A 20,377-nucleotide genomic window follows, 5' to 3' on the forward strand; every position below is an offset into this window, starting at 1 on the left:
CACACAAAAGGAATCAATCGGGCACGTCCTGAGCTTGAGGGTTTCCCAAGTTCTGGGGAAGGCTAATTATGTGATACACTCAATAAAACATCTCACTTTTTGAGAAAGAGAAAATTCACCTGAAGCTGAATATAAAAGATAGGATAGAATTAAATTAAATTCAATTACAGTTTAAAATGGAAACACAGTTCATTTTAGCTTAATGTTATTAAGCTAAAATGAACAAGAACTCAATTTTGCATGAACTCACCAAGAAACCGTGTTTTGGCGTCACGAGGGCTGAAGTTGCCTATGGCGGCCAGTTGGTTAAGTGTTGCAGAATGAATTTGATGAAGGTTTATATTGCCCTTGTCTGGTTGAGGGAGGTACTCCTTCAATGCACTTCTGAAAATACATGAAAAGAGCATTGATCCCACACCAGTTAAATTTCAGTGTTTCAATATTTCAATAAATATGTAAATTTACCCACATTGAACAGGCCATTCACACACATGGCAGGATCACAAATTTTCACACATACCCCAGTGAGCGAAAGCCAAAATCTAGACATCTAGAGGGGGGGAAATCTAGTTTGAAATGGACCCAGATTTACGTTTCAGTCAAATGTAGCTGGGTTTTCACTTGAATGCTTCGACAGCATTTCACCAACATTTCACCACAAAAATGCTCCCTGGGACATTTCTTGAAGAAATACAATTGGATAGTGTTGTCAGTAATTATGGGCATCACATTTTGACTGATCCATTGACAGGGCTCATGAATATCAGTGTGTTATAAATCCATCAATTTAATTTACCCATTGGATGATTAGCTATATGTATTTTGCTCACATCCATCTAAAGATTCATCACTTCACAAAGTTAGCATGTTGGCAGCTCAAGAGAGCTGCTTTTCCATTTTATAATGTGACAGAAAAATGTTGGTCCATTGAATGTATCCTTGGTGAGGACTGGTATGAGTTACTCACTGTGAGGGAGCATTGTTTAGTCCCAAGGCCAGGTGCTGGAGAGCAGCAAAGTTTGCCATCTGATGGTGAATAGTTGAACTATTTTCTGTTAGCAAAATCTTTCCATCCAGGTAATCAGCCAGTACCTGAAAAAGCGGCAGGCATTTTTATCCAGCATCTTGCGCTCCCTAGCCCATATGTACATTAATACATAAGTGTGTATGATAACGTGAACAATTTGGTACCTGCTGGTAGTGGAACTCAATGTAGAGGTCGTTGTCAAAGTGCAGGGGCTGATTCCAGATCACCCGTCGGAAGGAGAGGTTGATGGAGTTGTCGTCTAGCAGGAAGTCAAACAGGTACTCATCTGGATGGATTAGGCGCAACAACTCACCTGAGAGATGGGGGAAAACACACATGAAAGAGTAAAAAAGACAGTAAAAAGAGAAAATCAATCGTCAATGTTGTCAATAAGACACGAAAGCATTTGAATATGAGTGAAAGTAATGGATAATAAAGTGTTTTTGTTTGCAATTGATGTTATTGCGCCAAGTACAGCATACAAGTATGATAAGTATCAAAATGACTCAATTGAATTATTTCACAATGGGAGTGTTGGTGTATCATCAATGTGTAGTGCCCTGCAGATGGGTATTAGTAGTGTGGTGAGTGTTGGTGTAAATATGTTATGTACCAGGAGTTGATGGCTACTTACCTTTACCCCGGTTGGCATGGACAGAGAATTCTTTCACCTCTGAAATTTTCTTTATACCCATCTCTGTGCATAGCTCCATCACCACCTCTAGTGCCACCTGGACCCCCCGCAGACACACATACACACACAGGAAATTTGTTACACACTAACACAGTGACACCAGCTCACAGAGTGCCAAGCCAGAAGTTGACTCATCTCTGAAGAGGATCACTCAATGTTCATGATGTCCTAACAGCACTTTGTCACGATGGGCAGGTGGCTGGTATGAAGTAGGAGAAAAGGCAAGAGTCTCCACTCACACTGAAGCTGCGGACCTTGCAGGGAAACTCCACTCCCCCAGGTAGTATGATGGGCAGGCGCCTCGAGTTTCTGCCAGCCTGCAGACATCCCATACACAATTCAGCTGTCAATCATCTCTTCATGAAAACAAACCATTCACCCTTCCAATATCACACAGGATGCTGCATTCTGTTGAACCCAACCGTGTCAATAGCTCCATGATACTTTTCCAAAATGGGGGAATTTCCATCATTTCATGTCTGGAGAGGTCATTGGGTCTGTGTAGACTCACCAAAATGGCTTCCATCTCTGCTTGGGAGAGGACGTGCCTCCGGCCGCCGTGGATGAGAGAACGCTTGAGATTTTCCTCACAGGAGCGCGAGAGCTCTGGAGTGCACATACAGACGAGGCCACATTAGCCAAGCTGGTGATGATTTTCACGCTGCAGCCACACAGAACAACAGAACACTAAGGCTTTTTTTTTTTACCTTGGTAGGGGTGGTCCCGATCTCTGCTGATGTCCTGAAGGTGGTGGGAGACGTACGGCTTTAGGGTACTCGAGCAGGGGAAAAAACCCGTCACCAAGCTCAGCAAGCGCCAGCCACGAGTGCAACTTTCTCTGCACACGCGCACACAGACAAAGAAAATGTGAGGACCGTCACAGAGGAACACATACCCTGATATTTACACTGGTACACTGAAACTAACATGCACGCGCAGAGTATATGTAGACAAGCACGCAGTGTTTAGTTAATAACACCATTTTTTGCTGTAACTCACTTCTGCGGGTTGAGGGTCGTCTGCTTGATGACCTGGCAGTAGATCTCGTCCCTCAGCATCTCCTTCTCCTTCCCCAGCTACATAGAGACAGAGAAAGAAAACTGATAGAAATCTTTACATTTTCACAGAAAAAAGTGCTTTCAAACTGATCAGAATTGTGATAAATCGAATGTATAATAAAAACATTTAAACAGTAATGCAAACCTTACACACCTCAAAATCCAGCAAATACTAGTTACCATAAAGAAAACCTCTTAAAAACATGTGTAGTTAGGTATAGGAGGCTGTGAGAGAGGGTGCTAGTGGTGACAGTACACTGCGCTGTTGTGTGAGTGTACAGTCAGTCAGCAGGATCTGTGAGCGTGTGAGATCACAGTGCAGAGCGTAGTGCTGCCTGAAGGATACTGACATGTAGGATACTGTTAACGCAGTCTCCCTCTGACTGGTGCTTGAGCAAGGGCTGGTCTCCCATGAACCGCATCATATCTGAGAGAGAGAGATAAAGAGGGAGCATTTCCCTTTTAGTTTACAGATCTGAACTTAACAATGGATGATGAGTACAAACTGTTTCCATGCTCCAAACAATATCAAAATGCTATGCTATGAGTCTAGAGTTCTTGTTGCCTAGTGAGCAATCATGAATGAGCAGTAAATTAATCAAAAATAATTACATCACGCAATGAATGTAACAGGCTTTTCTGTATGAATTGCTTGGCCTATGCATGTGTGTGTACTTATGCCTGTCTCTGTGAAGACAGTACTCACTCGTGAAGCACTGTGCAGCCAGTTCATTCAGCTCATTGTCAGTGTAATAGATGAGGGACTCCTGGATGGGAACCTGAAAAAGAAACATCATTATCACTACAGTATGTCACATTTACTAGCCCATTGGCATTCATTTCTACCGGAGCTAGTCGCCTACCTTAATGTACTGGACCATCTCTGAGCTGCTCCTTCCCTCAGCACTTAAACCTTTCCAGCCCAGTCTGCAGAGGGAATGAGAGAAAAAAAGAAATATCTCACCACAACAATGTGGAGGGGAGGGAATTACATCATAGTGCCATTTGCTATCATATATTCAGGTTTTTAAAGAAATAAAAGTGAAAAGAGGACACATTGTCTTGGCATGTACACAAAAGCCCCTTTCACACACCATGTCTTCTTCAAACAGAAAATATTGGTGTGTGTGTGTGTGTGTGTGTGTGTGTGTGTGTGTGTGTGTGTGTGCGGGCGCGTCTGCGTGTATGTGTGTGAGAGAGAGAGCGAGAGAAAAGACAAGGGAGCGATGCTAGATTCATGCTCATGAAAGAGAAGTATAGATTGTTATGAGACATGTCTATTAAGCTTCACACTACATACAGTACTACAGTATCTGTGTATCAGATTCTCACTTGGTAACAGCCTCTCTGAAGTACTTCATGGCAAACTCAGTCATGGTGTAGAGCTGGCCGTCGCTGTCGGACCCCAGCGCTGACCCCTCGGGGCTGTGCTCCGGTCGGGCAGCGTTGGCAGAAAGCTGGGACCCGGACGGGGCAGCCTCCGTCCTCCTGCTCTTCCTGCGCTCATCTCGGCGGTCCATGTGGGCGCCGTGGTAGTCCGGGGGTGCAGCCGGCTGCGTGAACTCTGAGGGGAACAGGCCTGAGCGTCCCCCGATGGAGCCAAACTTCCACCCTGCCGTGAGAGAGAGATAAAGAGTGTAATTCTGATGAAGAGTGGCGATGAGCAGGTAGGGGTAATAATGACATGACTGAGGTGGTTTTGCAGAGTGGCTGCTCAGTGATGCGTTCAGCTACGTGGTTCACCTGCTTGTAACCCTTCCATGGGCAGCAGCTTGATGATGTCACCCTTCTGGAAGCTCAGAAGGCTCTTGTCGTCCGTCACATAGCTTTTCAGCGCTACCACGTGATCAGAATCCTGAGATGAGAATCAGTGTCGTTTCAATGTAGTTGTCATACAGTTATTCTCTCTTAGCCAGAATGGTGGACAGAAGGATGATTAAAAAGGGGTTCAAAGCAGGCAGTCAGTAGACAGTGTGTGTGTGTGTGTGTGTGTGCACATATGTTGGCAGTGATTATATATTCCATGTAAAGTTGTCGACATTCAGAGTGTGTTGTAGTCAGTGATTATACATTGTGTGTGCAGTGGGCAGTGATCTGATGGTGTCTGTACTGTGGACAGTGGGTAGCCATTGCATGTGAGTGAGTGGTGACCAGAGGTTTCATGTGCCTTTTGACAGTGGCACACGGGGGTGAGCAGGTAGCTGCAGTACCTTGAGGAGCTCGCTGAGGAAGAGGCGCACCATGGCGATGATCTGCGGGGCTCGGGGGGACTGCAGCTGCAGCTGATCGTTCCTCAGAGAGAACTCCACCATGTCTGTCCCTCTCTCCTCCACAGACAGCAGCTCTGCATAGCTGCTCACACACCGGTCAGACAGACACACTCACATTCACCAGATTCAGTTTACTGAATATAAGCCACAGAAATATTTTTCGGTTGCTTCCATTCAGAGTTATAATAATAACATTGAGTGGGAAAAAAGTACTCAAAGGTTTTAAGGACTAATGACCTGATTAGTAGAAGACATGAATAGCAGAGAAGGTAGAGATATGTAGGGAACAAGCTAGGTTAAAATGGTGATGGGGTTGGGGGAATAGGGGATCGGGTTACACAGATAGGACTTACCTGTAACTGCGTAGCACCTTGAGGTGTTTTGGGTTGATGCCCGATGCCTTGACTATTCGCAGAAGTCGAATCCCCCGGTGAGACACCCCCAGTAGCTGAGTATCCTCTCCACTCCCACCCTGACACAGAAGAAAGAGTGATGGAGAGAGAGAAGAAATTCATGACTGTGTAGATCAGTGTGTGTATGCGTGTGTGTGTGTGTGTGTTTGTGTGCATGTGTGTGTGCGTGTGCATGTGCATGTGTGTGTGTGTGTGTGTGTGTGTGTGTGTGCGTGTGTGTGTGTGCATGTGCATGTGTGTGTGCATGTGTGTGCGTGTGTGTGTGCATGTGTGTGTGCTAGTTCCTATGTGTGTGTATAGGGCTTGGCCTGGCCATCTCACCACCACAGGAAAGAGACGGGAGAAGTAGTTTTCCCAGTTGTCACGGGCCGCCATCACAATCCTCTTCTTCATTGAGTCATCCTGCACTGAGCTGATACTGGTGCCCACGTGGAAGCCAGCTGAAAAAGAGCAGGAGCAGACTGGCATCCCCCTTACTGTGTACTGTACATGCTGCTGACATCCTGTTTAGGTGCATAGCCCATGTTAATAATATAAATGGAATAAAGTTATATTGTTATATATGTTTGTATTATTAATATAGAAATTAGTTATAGTCTGACATTACACACAATGACAGCATTTAAGACACATGGCACTGCAGTTCAAAGGTTATCATATGAGTCATATTACTGTACACTTTCCCTTTGCACTCTGATCATGTCTTACCCAACAGGTCCTTCATTTTGCGTCTTTCCTCACGAGAGATTCGCACACATGTATCAGAATAGGTATCCCGCATAATCTAAGCCAGAGAACAGAGTTAAAGTGGGAACAAATCATCCACTTCAATATGCAATAAAATCACAAGCATGAGTGCGGTGACTGAAAGTTGTTGCCACATGAATTATCAAATTCAGTCATCTGATCCAAGGACCATGAATAGCAAAACACACTGGAAAAACTCAGATGACAGCACCATTCAAAAAAGTAATACTGACCTGTTCACACAGTAAATTGAGAATGTACGGGTAGTTAAACTTCTCTCTGGGGTAGAAGACCTGAACACGCAGGAAATGATTATGGTAGGCGGAAATGCAAAGGGCACACAAACATCACATTCAATAATAGTGTTATTGTATTGACTATTGTATTTGGGTAAATTTGTGATTCACTTATTTCTATTCAGCAGAATTAGCAGATTGTTGAAAAATACATTCTTTCTCCATTTTAAGGGCCGTTGCCCTCCCTCACCTCTTTGCGTAGGAACAGCTTGCCGGGCATGCTGGCGTAGGAGAAGTACACACTGGCTGAGAACCTATGAAGCTGTGAGCGGACGCTCTCATCATCGGCCAGCCTGCTGAGATTGTCTGCGGGAGAAGACACAAATTTCCCACTGGCCGAACATGCAACGGTTTCATTTGTTTCCATTAGTTATCAAGCAGCGTGAAAATATGGATGAGGGTGGCATGGTGGTGCAGTGGAGTTCTTCCTGAGTCTGCGGGGGTTTCCGCCAGGTACTCCGGTTTCCTCCAACAGTAGGTTAACTGGCGACTCTAAATTATCTGTAGGTATGAATGTGTGAGTGAATGGTGTGTGGGCCCTGTGATGGTTTGGCGACCTGTCCAAGGTATATTCCTGCCTCTCGCCCACTGCAGGCTGGGATAGGCTCCATTCCCCCCATAACTTTGATCAGGAATAAGCAGTTCAAGGAAATGGGTGGTTGGTTGGATAATAATATGGCGAGTGCGCTCAGCAGTACCTGGGGCAGAAGCAGGTGGTTGGTCAGGGATGCTGGGTGGGGGTGGTGGGATCGAGTCAGGAGCAGGGGGCGGGGTTTTTGAGTGGATGGAACCAAAGAGGTCAGCCAGCGACCGCTGCTTCTGCTTCATGCTGTTGGAGATGGAGCGCGGCCCCCGAGAGTTGCCGGGTGGGGTGGCCTGTTTTTTTGGCGGAACTGGAGGGTCGTACTGTCGCTTCTACAAAACGAGAAAAACACGTGCTAAGAGAGTAGTGAACATGCAGTCACATGATGAGCAGGTCATTATAACAGACAATTTGTTTTGTTTACTTTGTTCTTGAGGGGAACACAGCCCTTACCGGCATGGGTGCAACTGGGCCCTTTGCCCTCAGAATGGCCAGGGCCTCCTCTTTAGGGTCATTCTTTTTCACAAAGGATTTGACAGGAACTCTAAGGAAAAAAAGGAACACACAAGCATCACACAATTGCTTAAACTCAATCACCATCATTGTTGTGTTGCTCTGCATATTTTTAGCACTTGAGTTCTGACCGACCTGACAGGCTCGAAAGCTTTGGGTTCCGCAGCGGGGCGGTTCTGGTACTGCTTAATGATTTCCCGGATATTTCTGCTGGGTTCGGGTTTAGGAGCAGGAACTGGGCGTGGTACTTTTTGTTCAGAGTTTCTGTTTTCTTTCACTGGGGGTGAGGGATTCACTGAGAGACAAAATGCAGCCGATTCAAAAGGATGAAAGCATCTCCCATATCTGTTATCCTAAAAGTTAGAACTAAGCCATGTAAGCTGAAGAAAGATGGAGAAGGCTCTGACCTTTTTCCTTCTCTGGTGAGGGAGGTCTCGGTGGCTCTGCTGGGGGGCTCCTCTCAGGCTGGTTGATGGGCGCTGGCTGTGGCTTCTGAGCTTTGGGGCTGACCTGTCTCCTCACACTGGGATCCTGTGATCCTGGACAGCAGAGAATGAGAGAGAGAGAGAGAGAGAGAAAGAGAGAGAGAGAGAGAGAGAGAGAAATAGAGAGAGACCAGATAGAGAGATAGAGAGATAAAGAGAGAGAGAGAGAGAGAGAGAAAACAGTCAGGAAGAGAAAAAAAAGCATTCGAAGATTTCAGTTATCGTTCATTTTTTGGTAATTGTTAAATGACTATTCAGAAAAACTAGACAGAGTCTTGCCTCAAGCCAACTCACCAATTCTCTGGAAAAACTCCCTCTTCTCCCTGAATGATTCCAGCTCATCTGGGTCCATTTCCTTATTCAGATATCATGATTATAAAACAGGAAAAATAAAATATGCATGCAAATTGTGTTATTGTTTTTATTCAACAGCTTGTCAGATGACCCTAAGCAGCATGACTTGCAAAGCTCCTGTTTTACTTAACATCCATTTATACAATTGGATACAGCCTTTCAGATCAAGTATTTTGCACAAGTGTACTGTATAATTACAGTGCCCCCAACGGGTTATCAAATCTATCCAGTAAGAAACCCAAATCTTCAACCACTAAGTCCTACAGCTGCCTTTCCCACTCTGCACAATGCTTAAATAAAAGTCACAGAAATATACAAAAATGCACAATTCTTTGGAACAAACCTAAGCATAGGATACCTCCTCTTCATTTACAGTGAAGGGCTTTAGTGTCATACCTCTTGGCTGGTGGTAGAAGGGGGGGGCGGGATCCTTTTGGGGGCAGGTGGCGGATTGGTGGCAGCAGGTGGTGTGGCCAGTCTGGGGGAAGGCGGTTGGGGCGCTGGTGTCGGGGGGGGCGGCTGCTGCTGCAGTGGTTGGAAACTCTGCTGCTGCTGTCTCCGAATCTGCTCCTGCTGCTGTCTCTGAATCTGCTCCTGCTGCTGCTGCTGAGACAGCGTCATGGCCTGGAGGGTCATCTGCTGGGCCTACAGGGAGAGAAGAGTAACCTCAGCACTGCATTTACCCCATTCAGCAGGATTAAGTCCATTGGCTGATGAAGTCTACTTTAAATTCAATTTTGGAGTTAATTGGTTTCTTTAGTATTTCTGCTTTCCCACGTGCGCAGGACTGACCATGAGCATGGCCTGCTGGTTGATAAAGGCCTGCTGCTGTGCTGCCACCTGCTGGGGATCCACGACTGGTGCAGGTGGGGGCATGGCAGCTGGCATCATCATCTCTGCAGAGCCAGAGGAAAAGGGGGGTGAGGTTTGGGGTGGAGCGAGAGGGACAGAAGCCAAGGCCATAATTACAGAATAATTAGATGGGAAGAATCAATGGGCATACATTGAGACAACCAAAACAAGGCAATTAGACATGAGATAAGGTCCACCACTAATAAGTGCTCATTACGAGGAAAAGACTGAATAATGAAAATAAACAAAATAATGAAAGCTTAGGACAATGCACACTCACGTGGCATGGCCTGCATCATAGGCATAGCGCCTGCTGCTGGCATCATGGACATGGCAGGATAACCGGGCATCATAGGGGCAACTGGCATTCCTGCAAAAGGCACACACTGTATGTAACACAGGACGAACAGCATCAGAGGAAGACATTAACACAGTGTGTCACTGTCCCAGTCATTCCATCCCACCACAGTATAAAGAGTCACGGAAGGTGCTTCTTGCATATGCATGAGCTCAATCATAGCTCATGACATTTTAAAATCCAAGTTGAAATTGGATTTATCCTGTATGAGAGTAACTCAGTGAAAGTACATGCACAAGCACCCAAGGAGAACCACAGCACCAAGTAGCAACCTCTCTGCAATGCCACAGAGCATTTTCTCCATGTCTGTGACACCCTTTTTATGTTGCATTTTTATTTCAGTTTACACACCACCGTCAGCACCACAAGCCTGCTTGTAAATTGTTTGCAAGTGTTCTTACACCAAGTGTTGGTACAAATCGTATATATCACCTAACTACCTGCAAACAATTTCTTACTCACCAATAGAATAGCTTGGCATAGTCATTGTCATTGGAATTCCTGCAAATTACAGCATTATAAAAACTGTAATTTCATAATTGTTAGCATAAAACAAACACCTGAGCCCATAATTCAAACAGGGAATCAGTGCCTGGTCCTGAGTACCTGCTCCTGGGTACACTCCAGGCTGCATGGGGCCTATACCACCACCTCCTCTCATTCGCCTGTTCAGCATGGCCATCCGATCCATATCCTACGAAGACAGAAATCACTCAAATTCAAATAGTCCAAGCCACATGAAACAAACAGCAAGGCAAAAAGAGAAAATGTCAGGTTGACGAAAGTAGAAATGACATCGGCTATGTGCACTCTAATACAATAACTGTTAATCCGATTTTTGGTGACTAGTAGATGTAATGATGTAATTAGCTCTGTAAGTGATCCATTACACTACAGTAACTGACCGGAGGACCCTGGTCCAGCACAGGGTCGAAAAGGTCATCCACATAGGCGTCAATCTGTCCACCCCTGGAGCCTGAAGGAAGACAGCAGGGGCCATGAGTGTGGAACCCCCCCCCCCAACTACCCAACGAGGAGGCTTTTTAAAGATGTCAGCATGGCAGACACAAGGATACATCAATTCTACCATTTTGTGCCTCAGTTATGACTTCTATATGTGATCATGGATAATTTATGTTCTCACCTCCCATCATGGGGGGGTATGTGCTGTCCCAGGCAGCTCCAGCAGAGGGGGGGAGGCCTGGGGCCTGCATGGAGGGGGCAGGGGGGATGAAGTCATCCAGATCTGCGTTCATCATCCTGAGGTAGAACAATCCCCAACAGTTACTAATAAAGCTTACCTCTGTCATAATCAACTTATATAATTTCATCTGCCCAAATCCAAGAGAGATAAAAAAATTCAATTTATGGAGGAGCTTCAAAATAACTGTTTTAAGTTTCAGTATTTAACATACTGTTTCATCCCCCACAGGCGTACCAGATTGTATTTGAATTCACTATTATTTACTTAAGTATTTATTTGATTTACAAAAATAGAATAGTTTTTATCTTGATGAATATATTTTTAATAGATTCTAAATACTTTTACCAAGTTAAAAAAAAAAGTAAATAGTCCACAGAATGTGGTAGACCATGAAAAGATACAGGAATACACAAATAGAAGTTAAAATGTGATGAAAAAAGATGGTAAATCCATTGAACTTTTTGTGTTTCTTCTTGCTATCTTTTCACTTCTTCCTGCTATCTATTCTGTTGTAAATAAACTGTGGCACTTTTGCCGGTACCTACATTTCCCCATTGCTGCTAAAGAGGTACCCAGAAGGTGCAGGGGACTGTGCGTAAGGGACATCCGCCTCCACTCCGGCAAGCAGGTCCATGACGAAGTCACAGCCAGTGAGGTCACTCCAGCCCTCTCCAGCCAGAAGAGACACTGACCAGCCGCGAGGAGCCTCCTGCAGACCTCTGTAGCACAGCGCAGATCAACAAAATGGGGTTTAGACCTTTAGCAGAACACCACACTGCACTTTAAACCTGGGGCTGGATACATTTAGTGAGATCTAAAAGGCTACAAACTAAACTCCACAAATTAGCTGCATCAGCATTGCCTCCAGTATCATTACCTGGGCACTGTACTGTGGCCTGTGCTGCTTGTCTTTAATGTGGCAATACATCATAGCAAAGGCCCCTCCATCATCTGTGCAATGTGACAGCCTGTACTCCTTATTTACCTGAACCTGAGGAGCCAAGAAGCAAGCTGTTCCCCAGTGGTCCAGGACTCCACCTCCGCAGTTAGCTTCTCATCTGGGAGCAGGAGAAAGAGGAGAGAGGGAGAGGGATGAAACTTCATGAAATGCTGGGGAAGAATAAGGTTTTTTCTGGGAAAGTTACAGGATGAAATGACAAAATAAGTGACTGTCCAGCCTGCCCCTCACCAGTGGGAGCCAAGGCCAAGTTTCCTTACCGTTGAAGGTATTGACTTCCAGTACCATCTTCCCCTTTCTCTGATTGGCTGTCCACTCCAGCTGGGAGGGTGGGTGGAGCCTGCAGGCAGGGGCAGGGAGCTGCAGGGCAGTGAGCAGCTTGTGTTGACAGAGGGATCGGTATTCTCCAGGGCCCTGGTCGGAAACGTACCTTCGCCAGACAACAAGAAGGACTGAAGTTAGCAACGCGGAAGCACGTATGCAGCACATGACACTTCCAAAGGATGTCACACTTAGTACGATCTGAGCAGGAGTAGCGAGGCCTACTTGAGCAGCGGCTTGTCCAGGCCTGGGGAGGGAGTGAAGGCACTCAGGCAACTGGCCATCAGCATCCAGCCCCTCAAGGCCACCTCCTCGCTCTCCCGCCCCCACGTGTGGTAGGCCAGCTGGGCCAGGATCTCGTCCCTGAGGGAGGGCCGCTCCTGCCCCTTTTCCATAATGTAGTTCCCCAGCACCTGCTCCTGCCACCCTGTAAGCTCAGAGTCCCCAGAGAAGCGCAGGATCTGGAGGAAAACAGTCCAACATTTAAAAATAGAAAAGTAACACTCATCAGGCAAAGGACTCTTCTTCTGTTTTACTTTTGGGATTTCCTTGTGGGATAAAATCATAGGCATAGCTGTGTAAAGCTAGGTTAGCTGAATAGCGGTGGTACTTTCATTAGCAGTTTTAATTATCGGTTTGTTTGGTTAACTATACACTTATAGATCGTAAATGGGCTTCTATGCATTAATGGAGACATAACGCTTTAATAGTCTCGAACTAAACTAAAAATGACTAAAACTGATGTTCTCCACTTCTGTAAGTGACTCTGGATAAGAGCATCTGCTAAGTGATTGTAATGCAATGTAAGTCCAACTGTTAACACGGTCCATGTGGTCACACTCACCAGCTTGTATATCTCCAAGGCTATACGGGCATCCTCGTGGTCAAGGGAGGTGAGGGGCCTCTTCAGAGGATAGCCTTGGGCTTGGCACCATCCATCCTGGCAGATCGGGGGGTAGAAGTGGTGAGTTGGTGATTTCATGACTGTCATTTTTTTGCATAGGATGTGTGTGTGTGTGCACATGTGTGTATGTGCGGGTGTGTGGGTGTGTGTGGGTTTGTGTGTGTGTGTGTGTGTGTTTGTTTATGACCACATTTGTAAGCATATTCTACCTTCAAGGTTGTCTTGGCATATTGTGAGAAGGGGAACTGGTTGATATCAGGGGACAGGGAGAGGTCGTGCTCTGCTTTGACCTGCGGGGGAGCCACCTCTGTGACACCTGAGCCTTGCTGCCGCCCTGCAGAACACACAGACAGCTGCAGTCAGTGGTGTGGACATGTATATCAAAAGAAATGGCAACACATTTTCTAAAATTTTACCTCAATTTATAAACTAAAAAAAGTATGCAGCCCAGCCCTGCATTCTCGTGCTCACCTGCCACATTCCGCAGTCTGACAGACAGCTCGGCCGGAATCTCCAACATTCCCACATCCTTAAACACAAGAGAGGCAGGCGGTCGGGGAGAGAAGGAGCACAGAGGGAAAGGGTGTGGATACAGGTGAGTGTGGAGTATGAGGGAGAGAGGCTCGGGGACTGTAACACACAGGAACAGCAGAGCACCTGGTATGACATCAGCATTGGGACACACCCAATGAAATCAGCCGGGCTCGCTCACCATGCCTGCGGTGCGAGACGGGGCTGTGGACTGGGGCTGGCTCTCAGTCACTCTGTTCCTTGCTTTGTGTTCCTGAAAGCATGCCAATCAAAAGATTAAAGAGTTCTGAAAGTGAAAGGGCAGCCACAAAGTGTGGTCTTTAGTGTGTGTGACTTCACAATCTGCACCGATAGCTACCAGAGTTCTTTTTCTCTGTCTTTAATACACATACACACACGCACACACACACACACACACACACACACACACACACCCATACACACTCACGCGTAGAGCATATATTTAACTCTATTTAGAACTTAAGTGCATCGGAAGCAGAATGAAAGGTGAATTAAATAAGAGGAATAAAATAATGAATGTTAGCTTGTCACACACTGACTACAGAACGTCAACAACACTTGATACAAATGTCCAACAGAAGAAAGGCAGCAGGAAAACAGAAATAGCCTCATAATTTATCCTCACCGCTTTATGCTTCCTACCCACAGGTATCGCTGAGCTCTTGTTTTCTAGCCCATCAGTCTATTCTTGTCACTGTTGCTTTTCTTCAGGTTGGCTTCCATGGTCTCCCTGCCCTGGCAGTTCAATAACTCGTCCCAGGAATACCAAATAACCAGCAAGCCCAGCTGAGCTTTCTTACGGTCCTATTATTAGCAGCACAGGTTTTATATCGCTGGGACACTCATTTCACCTTAGCTCCACCCCACCCAACAACAAGCTAATCAGAGTCCAGAAACCAAGCTCTTATCTGACCATTTACTGCCATTACCTTCTTGTTTATTCAAGACTGACGAAGCTACAGGGCGCTCCACACGCCTGCCTTTATGCGACACACTGAGGGATTTCCTGCCATTCTGAGCTCTCCCTGGGCTGAATTTCAGTGGGTGTGCTAAGGGCTGACGGCTAAGGTGTGTGTCCAAAGGTGTGTGCGGGGCAGTGTCACTCAGAACTGGAGGGAACACGCGGGTACTGTAAGCCAGGCAGCAGGGGACAGAGACTATTCCTGTGAGAGAGCACAGCGCCTCAGCCAGAACGGCTGCTCAGCTTGTGCCATGAACCAGAGAAGCAAGTGCCTGTGCCTTCCCACCCACAGTTAGTGTGTGACACTATTCTCCTCCCACCACACCATCTTGTGAATCAAATTCACACAAAGCAAATACAAACGCCCAATATGCTGTCATTACTCTTCTGCGTGATTTTGATGCATACTGCACATCCATCCTGAAGTACTGTGACAGTAAAAAAAATAATTTTTCAACGCAGGCATTGTTCTGCACAAAACTTTTCAGTACAATGCTATTCGCTTGCCTCACAAAAGATAAAGTCGACCAGACCAAGAACATTATGTATTCATAACCTCATACTGAAGATGTCAGGCCAAATGAACAAATGTATCCAAGACTGTTTTAATATATATATATATATATATATATATATATTGGTAATCAGGGTGCAGATGCATGCCGATCCATCACACTCAGTAACCAGCCAGCTGGGCATCAGGCCATCCAAATGATCATAGTCCAAACCTCATAAAACCGTACAAGAAATTAAAAAACAGCCTAGCAGTAAAAAAGAAAAGAAAAGAAAAGAAAAATCTTAGAGCTCTTTTTGCTCTTAAAACACACTAAAACTTAACTACAATTTCTAAAACAAAGGTATATTTTACAACATAACACACCTCTTGACTTTTAAATCCATCTGACACATATGGTTATGTGAGTTCATCAAGCAGCTGACAGCCTCAAACATTTGTTTCTCTTTCGATTCACTGACCCTTCGTTTCCATCTACAATTCTCTATTTCGCTCATTTACAAAAAAAACTAAATCCAGTGTTGAGAAACACAGAAAGGACCTACCTGTTACTGCGCATTCAGAAAGCGAGAAAGTTAGCGCCCAAGGCAATGATTCCGGGCAGGGCGGGAGAAGAATCACACTGCGTATAGTTTCAGGCAGGAAGGTTGAAGTCCAAGACGGGAGGAGAGTGTGTACAAGTGCGTGTGTGGTGGGGGCTAGTAGTTTGGCAAGAAGGAACTCCTGTCAGATAAAAATATCTACAGAGACATTCTATACATGTGCAATACACAACTAGAATAGTATAACATGAATGGGGCAGGTGAAAAGAGGAAAGATGTAATGCCTTTATCATAATCAATGCTAACGGTTACCCTTCCTGAGCAATGACTGACAGGCATTTCTCACTAGTTCAATCAGATTTTAAAATACGCACATTCATCCCTTGAACCATTAACAGTAGTAAATCAGTTTGAGCAGGACAGTGTGAGAGAGACAAGCGCAAGATAATTAATGACATCAGCATGATGGTGGAGGCGATACAAGACAGCAGTAGAAACTGATTGATTATGCTGAAATTGTAATTATCATACTTGTACAGACTGATGTGTTGCTGTGGCAAAACGTTTCCTCGCATGGTTTGCTCAGGATAGTGTTCCTCACTGGGTGTGCCCATGAAATAAGTCACATGGTAATAGTGAACAAAGACATGGGAGCAGTGGTACACAAGAGTGAATAGAAAATAAAGAATCAAAGAATGAAAAGAATTCCATAATCAGCTGCAAAACAGCCTCACTGACCCTTCACACTTGACACTGGCGATTCAGAAACAGAGCTCCCCACCACATCACCAATATTCCATTACATCTAATGCATAATCAAATAAAGGGTGATTACAATTATCTACCTATTAAGGACACTTAGTCTGATCAAATAAAGAAAAGGGGTGAAGCTTAATGGAGTCCTTTGCCTATAGACAGGCCCATCTGTAAATCAAGACGGAACAAGAAATGGGAAGGTGAGGCTCATTTAGTATAAATCTGGGACTGGTCTGTTTCTAGTCTGATGACGCGCGGCAGGAATTTACAACCCTGTTTCTGTAAAAGCAGTAAACTGGCAGATAAGGGATCATTCAGAGAGCTGTTGTGAGAGGAGCAAACTCTGAGTGGGTCCTATGAAACCTGTAGAAATAGCTCAGGTCAGAAAAATAATTGTTTCACATGTGTGTGTGTGTGCATGCGTGTGTTCTGCCCGTGTATATACATATGCAAAAGGGGATTTGCTCTCCTCACCCTCCAACGTTGCCTCTTGATGGTGTTTCTGGTGATCATCATGGTTGCCCAGAACTGAGTGAAGGACTGCTTCAACCTCTTGTAGTACTTCCTGCCTCACAGAGGGGAAAAGCCCATCCATTAATTTGCATCCTTTCAATCATAAACTGAGGAATTAATAATCCCTTCAGACCTTTTTTCTTCCTCATGGCTTTCTGTCCACCTCTCTCCACATGCTGGTTCACTGTTCTCCCTTCCTCCTCCTCCTCTCCCTCCCCCATGGGCCCTCACCGTGCCTGGTGTCCCCGGATGTGCGACTGGAGAACGATGGCCTTCTGCTTGAAGAAACGGAAGTTGCGGCGGCAGATGAAGCCACGGATGTTGCGTTGGATGGTGATGGCAGCCCACGTCTGGGTGCTGCTCCAGCGGTCCTCCACCTGGTGGAACAGCGCCTCCTTCAGGAACACCTGAGGAAAGGCAGCACAGAACCGCAGTGTGCATGATCTTCCTGCATGGTCTTACTCCTTGACAGGTCTTCTCTAGCTATTGTATTATGAAACTTTCTGAAATGTTCCAGGATTAAAGTACCAACTCTTAATGTCTGTCTCTATTTGTGTGTACTTCATTTCTCATCATTTAATCTATTAGCTCAAATAAGAACTGTGTGAGAATTATGTATGTATAATTCAGCCATCAGACACAGTGTCAGCCTTTATTTTGACTGAGAAAGCAGGTGAGAAAGAAGACAAGTGGGACCATGCTACCTTTGTAAGCCCTAGCTGGTACTGTCCATCCTCTGATCCTGGAATGGTATTCAGCAGGGCGGCAACCTGTTCCTTCTCTGATTGGTCAGCTGGGCGCTGAGTCAGGAGAACACCATACCTTTGGGTTCAGTTAAAGGGGGAAGTGGGAGGAGAAAGGAGAGAAGATGAGAGAAAACACATAGAGAGCTAATCTGTGGCTTCTCTCCATAGTTAATAAATCAGTTTTCATTGGGGTGCCATGTTGGGAAGACTGCTCCACTTTCTCCACTGAAAGGGCTCAGCAGCTATAGGTGTGTCACAAAAAGGACCTTCACGTAGAAAGCTTGCAGGGCAGAGCTATTGTGTTTTTCAGTTATAAGATGCAAATCATTAGACGAGAGGGAGGTACCTCTCCATAAATAAGCTGAAAGGAATGCGAATAGGGAATCCTTCCTTCCGGATGTGAATAGTCTCCAATATCCCAGCATGCCTCAGCTGCAACATCATATAGTCCAAATCAAATATACCCGGCAGCTGAGAAAGACAGATAAAAGCAAGACAACATGGGGGTTATGCACCTTCTCTTGAATATCCATCAATCTGTACATGTGAGTCCTCACTTTTCAACCAGGCCTGGGTCAAATAACATATCTTTTTTTAAAGACAAATCATTTCAAACTTAAATTACAATTCTGAAAACATGTTTTAAGTTTTAATTATTGAAATATTGAAATCCAAATCCAAATTTGCCACAAAGTGTGGTAAGTACTTTTCACATTGATATCAACTACATTTTGGAGGCATAAATCCTTCATGGGTTCAAAGTAAGCAAGTGATATGTAGTATCCATACAGTACTAAAAAGAATCACTGCCAGGTCTGTTTCTGAAACCCTTATGTTCTGTCATGGCTTTACAATGACTCATATAATGCTGCAAATATGGGCTTTTTGTTTAATGTTTAAATAGACACATTTAATAGATACATAAAATAAATATCAAACGTAGTTATTGTTATTCCATATATAACAACTAAATGCATCTTCAAATGCATTCCTTAATTTAAATACTCTGCATTTGAAAGTTGTATTTTAACAACCTCTATAAACAGTAGTTTAAATGATATGCATTTGACCCAAGCCTGTTATCATTATCTTCCTATTACAGACATGAACATTTATTGTAAAAGGATATTTACATGGATCAAATATCCATAGTAATACAGACACAGAATAATGAACAGGAGAGCCCTGTGGATCAGTTTATATATAGAGAGGTCTTAAATTTGTTGAAATTTAATATATAGGAGACATCTCCAAAGCAATTGTTATTCAATGTGTATTATTGGATATGCATTCACAGGAGATTTAGATAGGATCTAATCTTATGTTTATGTATGTGCCTGTTTGCAAACCTGATATAAAAATATAGCCATTGATGAGGTGATCTACTACATACCCTGTGTATCTATTGGCGTTGCCTACACATTCTTTAAAGTCCACACCCAGGTCTGTCAACACACTTGACTTCCTACCTTCATATAGTTGGGCTTAAAGCAGCGGACAAAGGTAGTTTTACACCTGGAGGTGGAAAGAGAGAATTCAGATAGTCTACTCCTTGCACATGGTTTTACTATAGATGAGAGAAGGATAATGTCCTTGCTATGCTTACTTACATAGAAAATGGCACAATAACTAAAGGGAAGGTACCCAGTGGAGTAGCACCGATTACTGATTAAGCATTTACTGTCAATCCTTAAAATAAAAACAAGACGCATGCAGCATTTAAATATGAAAGATTCAATAGTTAATGTACTGTACTGTGTGCTGTTTAAGACACAGTTTAAAGTAAAATCTTGATTGACAGCGTGTCTGACCTCTCCAGTCGTGTGATCAGCTCAGTGAGTGACTGCTGGAAGTGGGCGGCGACGGTGGCGGCCTGCGGGCGGGGGCCTCTGCTCCTGAAGCCCAGCTCCTTCTGCTGATGGTACCGCTCCTGCACTTTGAGGAACATGCTGGACACCATCTGCTCGGAAAAAAGTAACATGCAGTTCTGGTAGTTTCAGTCATTGTTTTAATTATGTGGTTCCTGAGCTTGTATAATTTGAATTTACATAATACTTTACCTTCAGTCTACTTCGAGCAAAGAGCTCCAGTACCTCTGGGCGGAACTGATCGTGGTTCTTGTTGAGGAAATTGTGCACCTAGAAAGGAGCTACATTTAGACTGTATTTATGTTTGACTCAGTATTTATATAATATTCATGCAGGCACTTCAATAAAAAAATTGATAATAGTGCTCCTACAACAGACAAGTAAAAGTAGTAATATCAAATAATATATGTTTTATGTCGAGGCAATTGAAATACACATGCTTTCTATCTCGGAGTGTGGTCACAATATTCATGAGGTTCATACCCAATTAGCAAGGCTAGTTATGCAAAACAGGCAATTTCACAGTGACTGTAACACAGTACCCTATTGCGCACACACACTACATAATACAATGGATACCTCCTTACATGGTCATGCTGGCATGCCATGATATATGCTACAACAAAGTTTTCTGGGGTAATTGGTAAGTCTATTACAACACCATGACATATGAGATAAGAATATTTGATCATGTTTAAAATGTATTTGCTTTGTATGACAAAAATGTATAAATTAATAGAGATGTAACTATAGATTGAGGTATGACAATTAATGCAATAAAAACCCATTTGTGCAATGTAAAATTGCATATGGATCAGGGCTTAATAATTATTCTGTGCTTATTAAATGTTCTTTGAAAGTGTGCTGAGCTCTGCAGTAGATGAATCC

At 44.4% G+C, this 20,377-nt stretch overlaps 1 protein-coding gene across 1 annotated transcript in view; it reads right to left on the minus strand.

The window, feature by feature from the left end:
• Positions 1-20,377, minus strand: part of myo15b (myosin XVB) — a 29,445-nt gene that overhangs the window by 1,334 nt on the left and 7,734 nt on the right. Inside the window, exons 17-62 of the mRNA XM_035404239.1 lie at positions 19,682-19,759; positions 19,433-19,581; positions 19,091-19,136; positions 17,968-18,092; positions 17,580-17,697; positions 17,107-17,282; positions 16,850-16,927; positions 14,215-14,227; positions 13,750-13,821; positions 13,509-13,566; positions 13,247-13,371; positions 12,978-13,073; positions 12,359-12,594; positions 12,073-12,242; positions 11,840-11,912; positions 11,400-11,573; positions 10,795-10,910; positions 10,556-10,626; positions 10,257-10,344; positions 9,573-9,662; positions 9,233-9,336; positions 8,837-9,085; positions 8,381-8,441; positions 8,009-8,140; positions 7,737-7,896; positions 7,542-7,632; positions 7,204-7,420; positions 6,696-6,811; positions 6,443-6,502; positions 6,171-6,246; positions 5,784-5,902; positions 5,403-5,521; positions 4,990-5,131; positions 4,523-4,634; positions 4,112-4,391; positions 3,643-3,706; positions 3,486-3,558; positions 3,130-3,206; positions 2,721-2,797; positions 2,429-2,559; positions 2,233-2,327; positions 1,961-2,038; positions 1,662-1,758; positions 1,192-1,340; positions 968-1,092; positions 251-384 (exon numbers count right to left, since the gene is read on the minus strand). Of these exons, the coding sequence (XP_035260130.1) occupies positions 251-384; positions 968-1,092; positions 1,192-1,340; positions 1,662-1,758; positions 1,961-2,038; positions 2,233-2,327; positions 2,429-2,559; positions 2,721-2,797; positions 3,130-3,206; positions 3,486-3,558; positions 3,643-3,706; positions 4,112-4,391; positions 4,523-4,634; positions 4,990-5,131; positions 5,403-5,521; positions 5,784-5,902; positions 6,171-6,246; positions 6,443-6,502; positions 6,696-6,811; positions 7,204-7,420; positions 7,542-7,632; positions 7,737-7,896; positions 8,009-8,140; positions 8,381-8,441; positions 8,837-9,085; positions 9,233-9,336; positions 9,573-9,662; positions 10,257-10,344; positions 10,556-10,626; positions 10,795-10,910; positions 11,400-11,573; positions 11,840-11,912; positions 12,073-12,242; positions 12,359-12,594; positions 12,978-13,073; positions 13,247-13,371; positions 13,509-13,566; positions 13,750-13,821; positions 14,215-14,227; positions 16,850-16,927; positions 17,107-17,282; positions 17,580-17,697; positions 17,968-18,092; positions 19,091-19,136; positions 19,433-19,581; positions 19,682-19,759 (5,290 nt within the window). The remainder of the gene's footprint in view (positions 1-250; positions 385-967; positions 1,093-1,191; positions 1,341-1,661; positions 1,759-1,960; positions 2,039-2,232; positions 2,328-2,428; positions 2,560-2,720; positions 2,798-3,129; positions 3,207-3,485; positions 3,559-3,642; positions 3,707-4,111; positions 4,392-4,522; positions 4,635-4,989; positions 5,132-5,402; positions 5,522-5,783; positions 5,903-6,170; positions 6,247-6,442; positions 6,503-6,695; positions 6,812-7,203; positions 7,421-7,541; positions 7,633-7,736; positions 7,897-8,008; positions 8,141-8,380; positions 8,442-8,836; positions 9,086-9,232; positions 9,337-9,572; positions 9,663-10,256; positions 10,345-10,555; positions 10,627-10,794; positions 10,911-11,399; positions 11,574-11,839; positions 11,913-12,072; positions 12,243-12,358; positions 12,595-12,977; positions 13,074-13,246; positions 13,372-13,508; positions 13,567-13,749; positions 13,822-14,214; positions 14,228-16,849; positions 16,928-17,106; positions 17,283-17,579; positions 17,698-17,967; positions 18,093-19,090; positions 19,137-19,432; positions 19,582-19,681; positions 19,760-20,377) is intronic.

The sequence above is a fragment of the Anguilla anguilla genome, chromosome 2 (genome assembly GCF_013347855.1).
Source record: "Anguilla anguilla isolate fAngAng1 chromosome 2, fAngAng1.pri, whole genome shotgun sequence".
Lineage (NCBI taxonomy): Eukaryota > Metazoa > Chordata > Actinopteri > Anguilliformes > Anguillidae > Anguilla > Anguilla anguilla.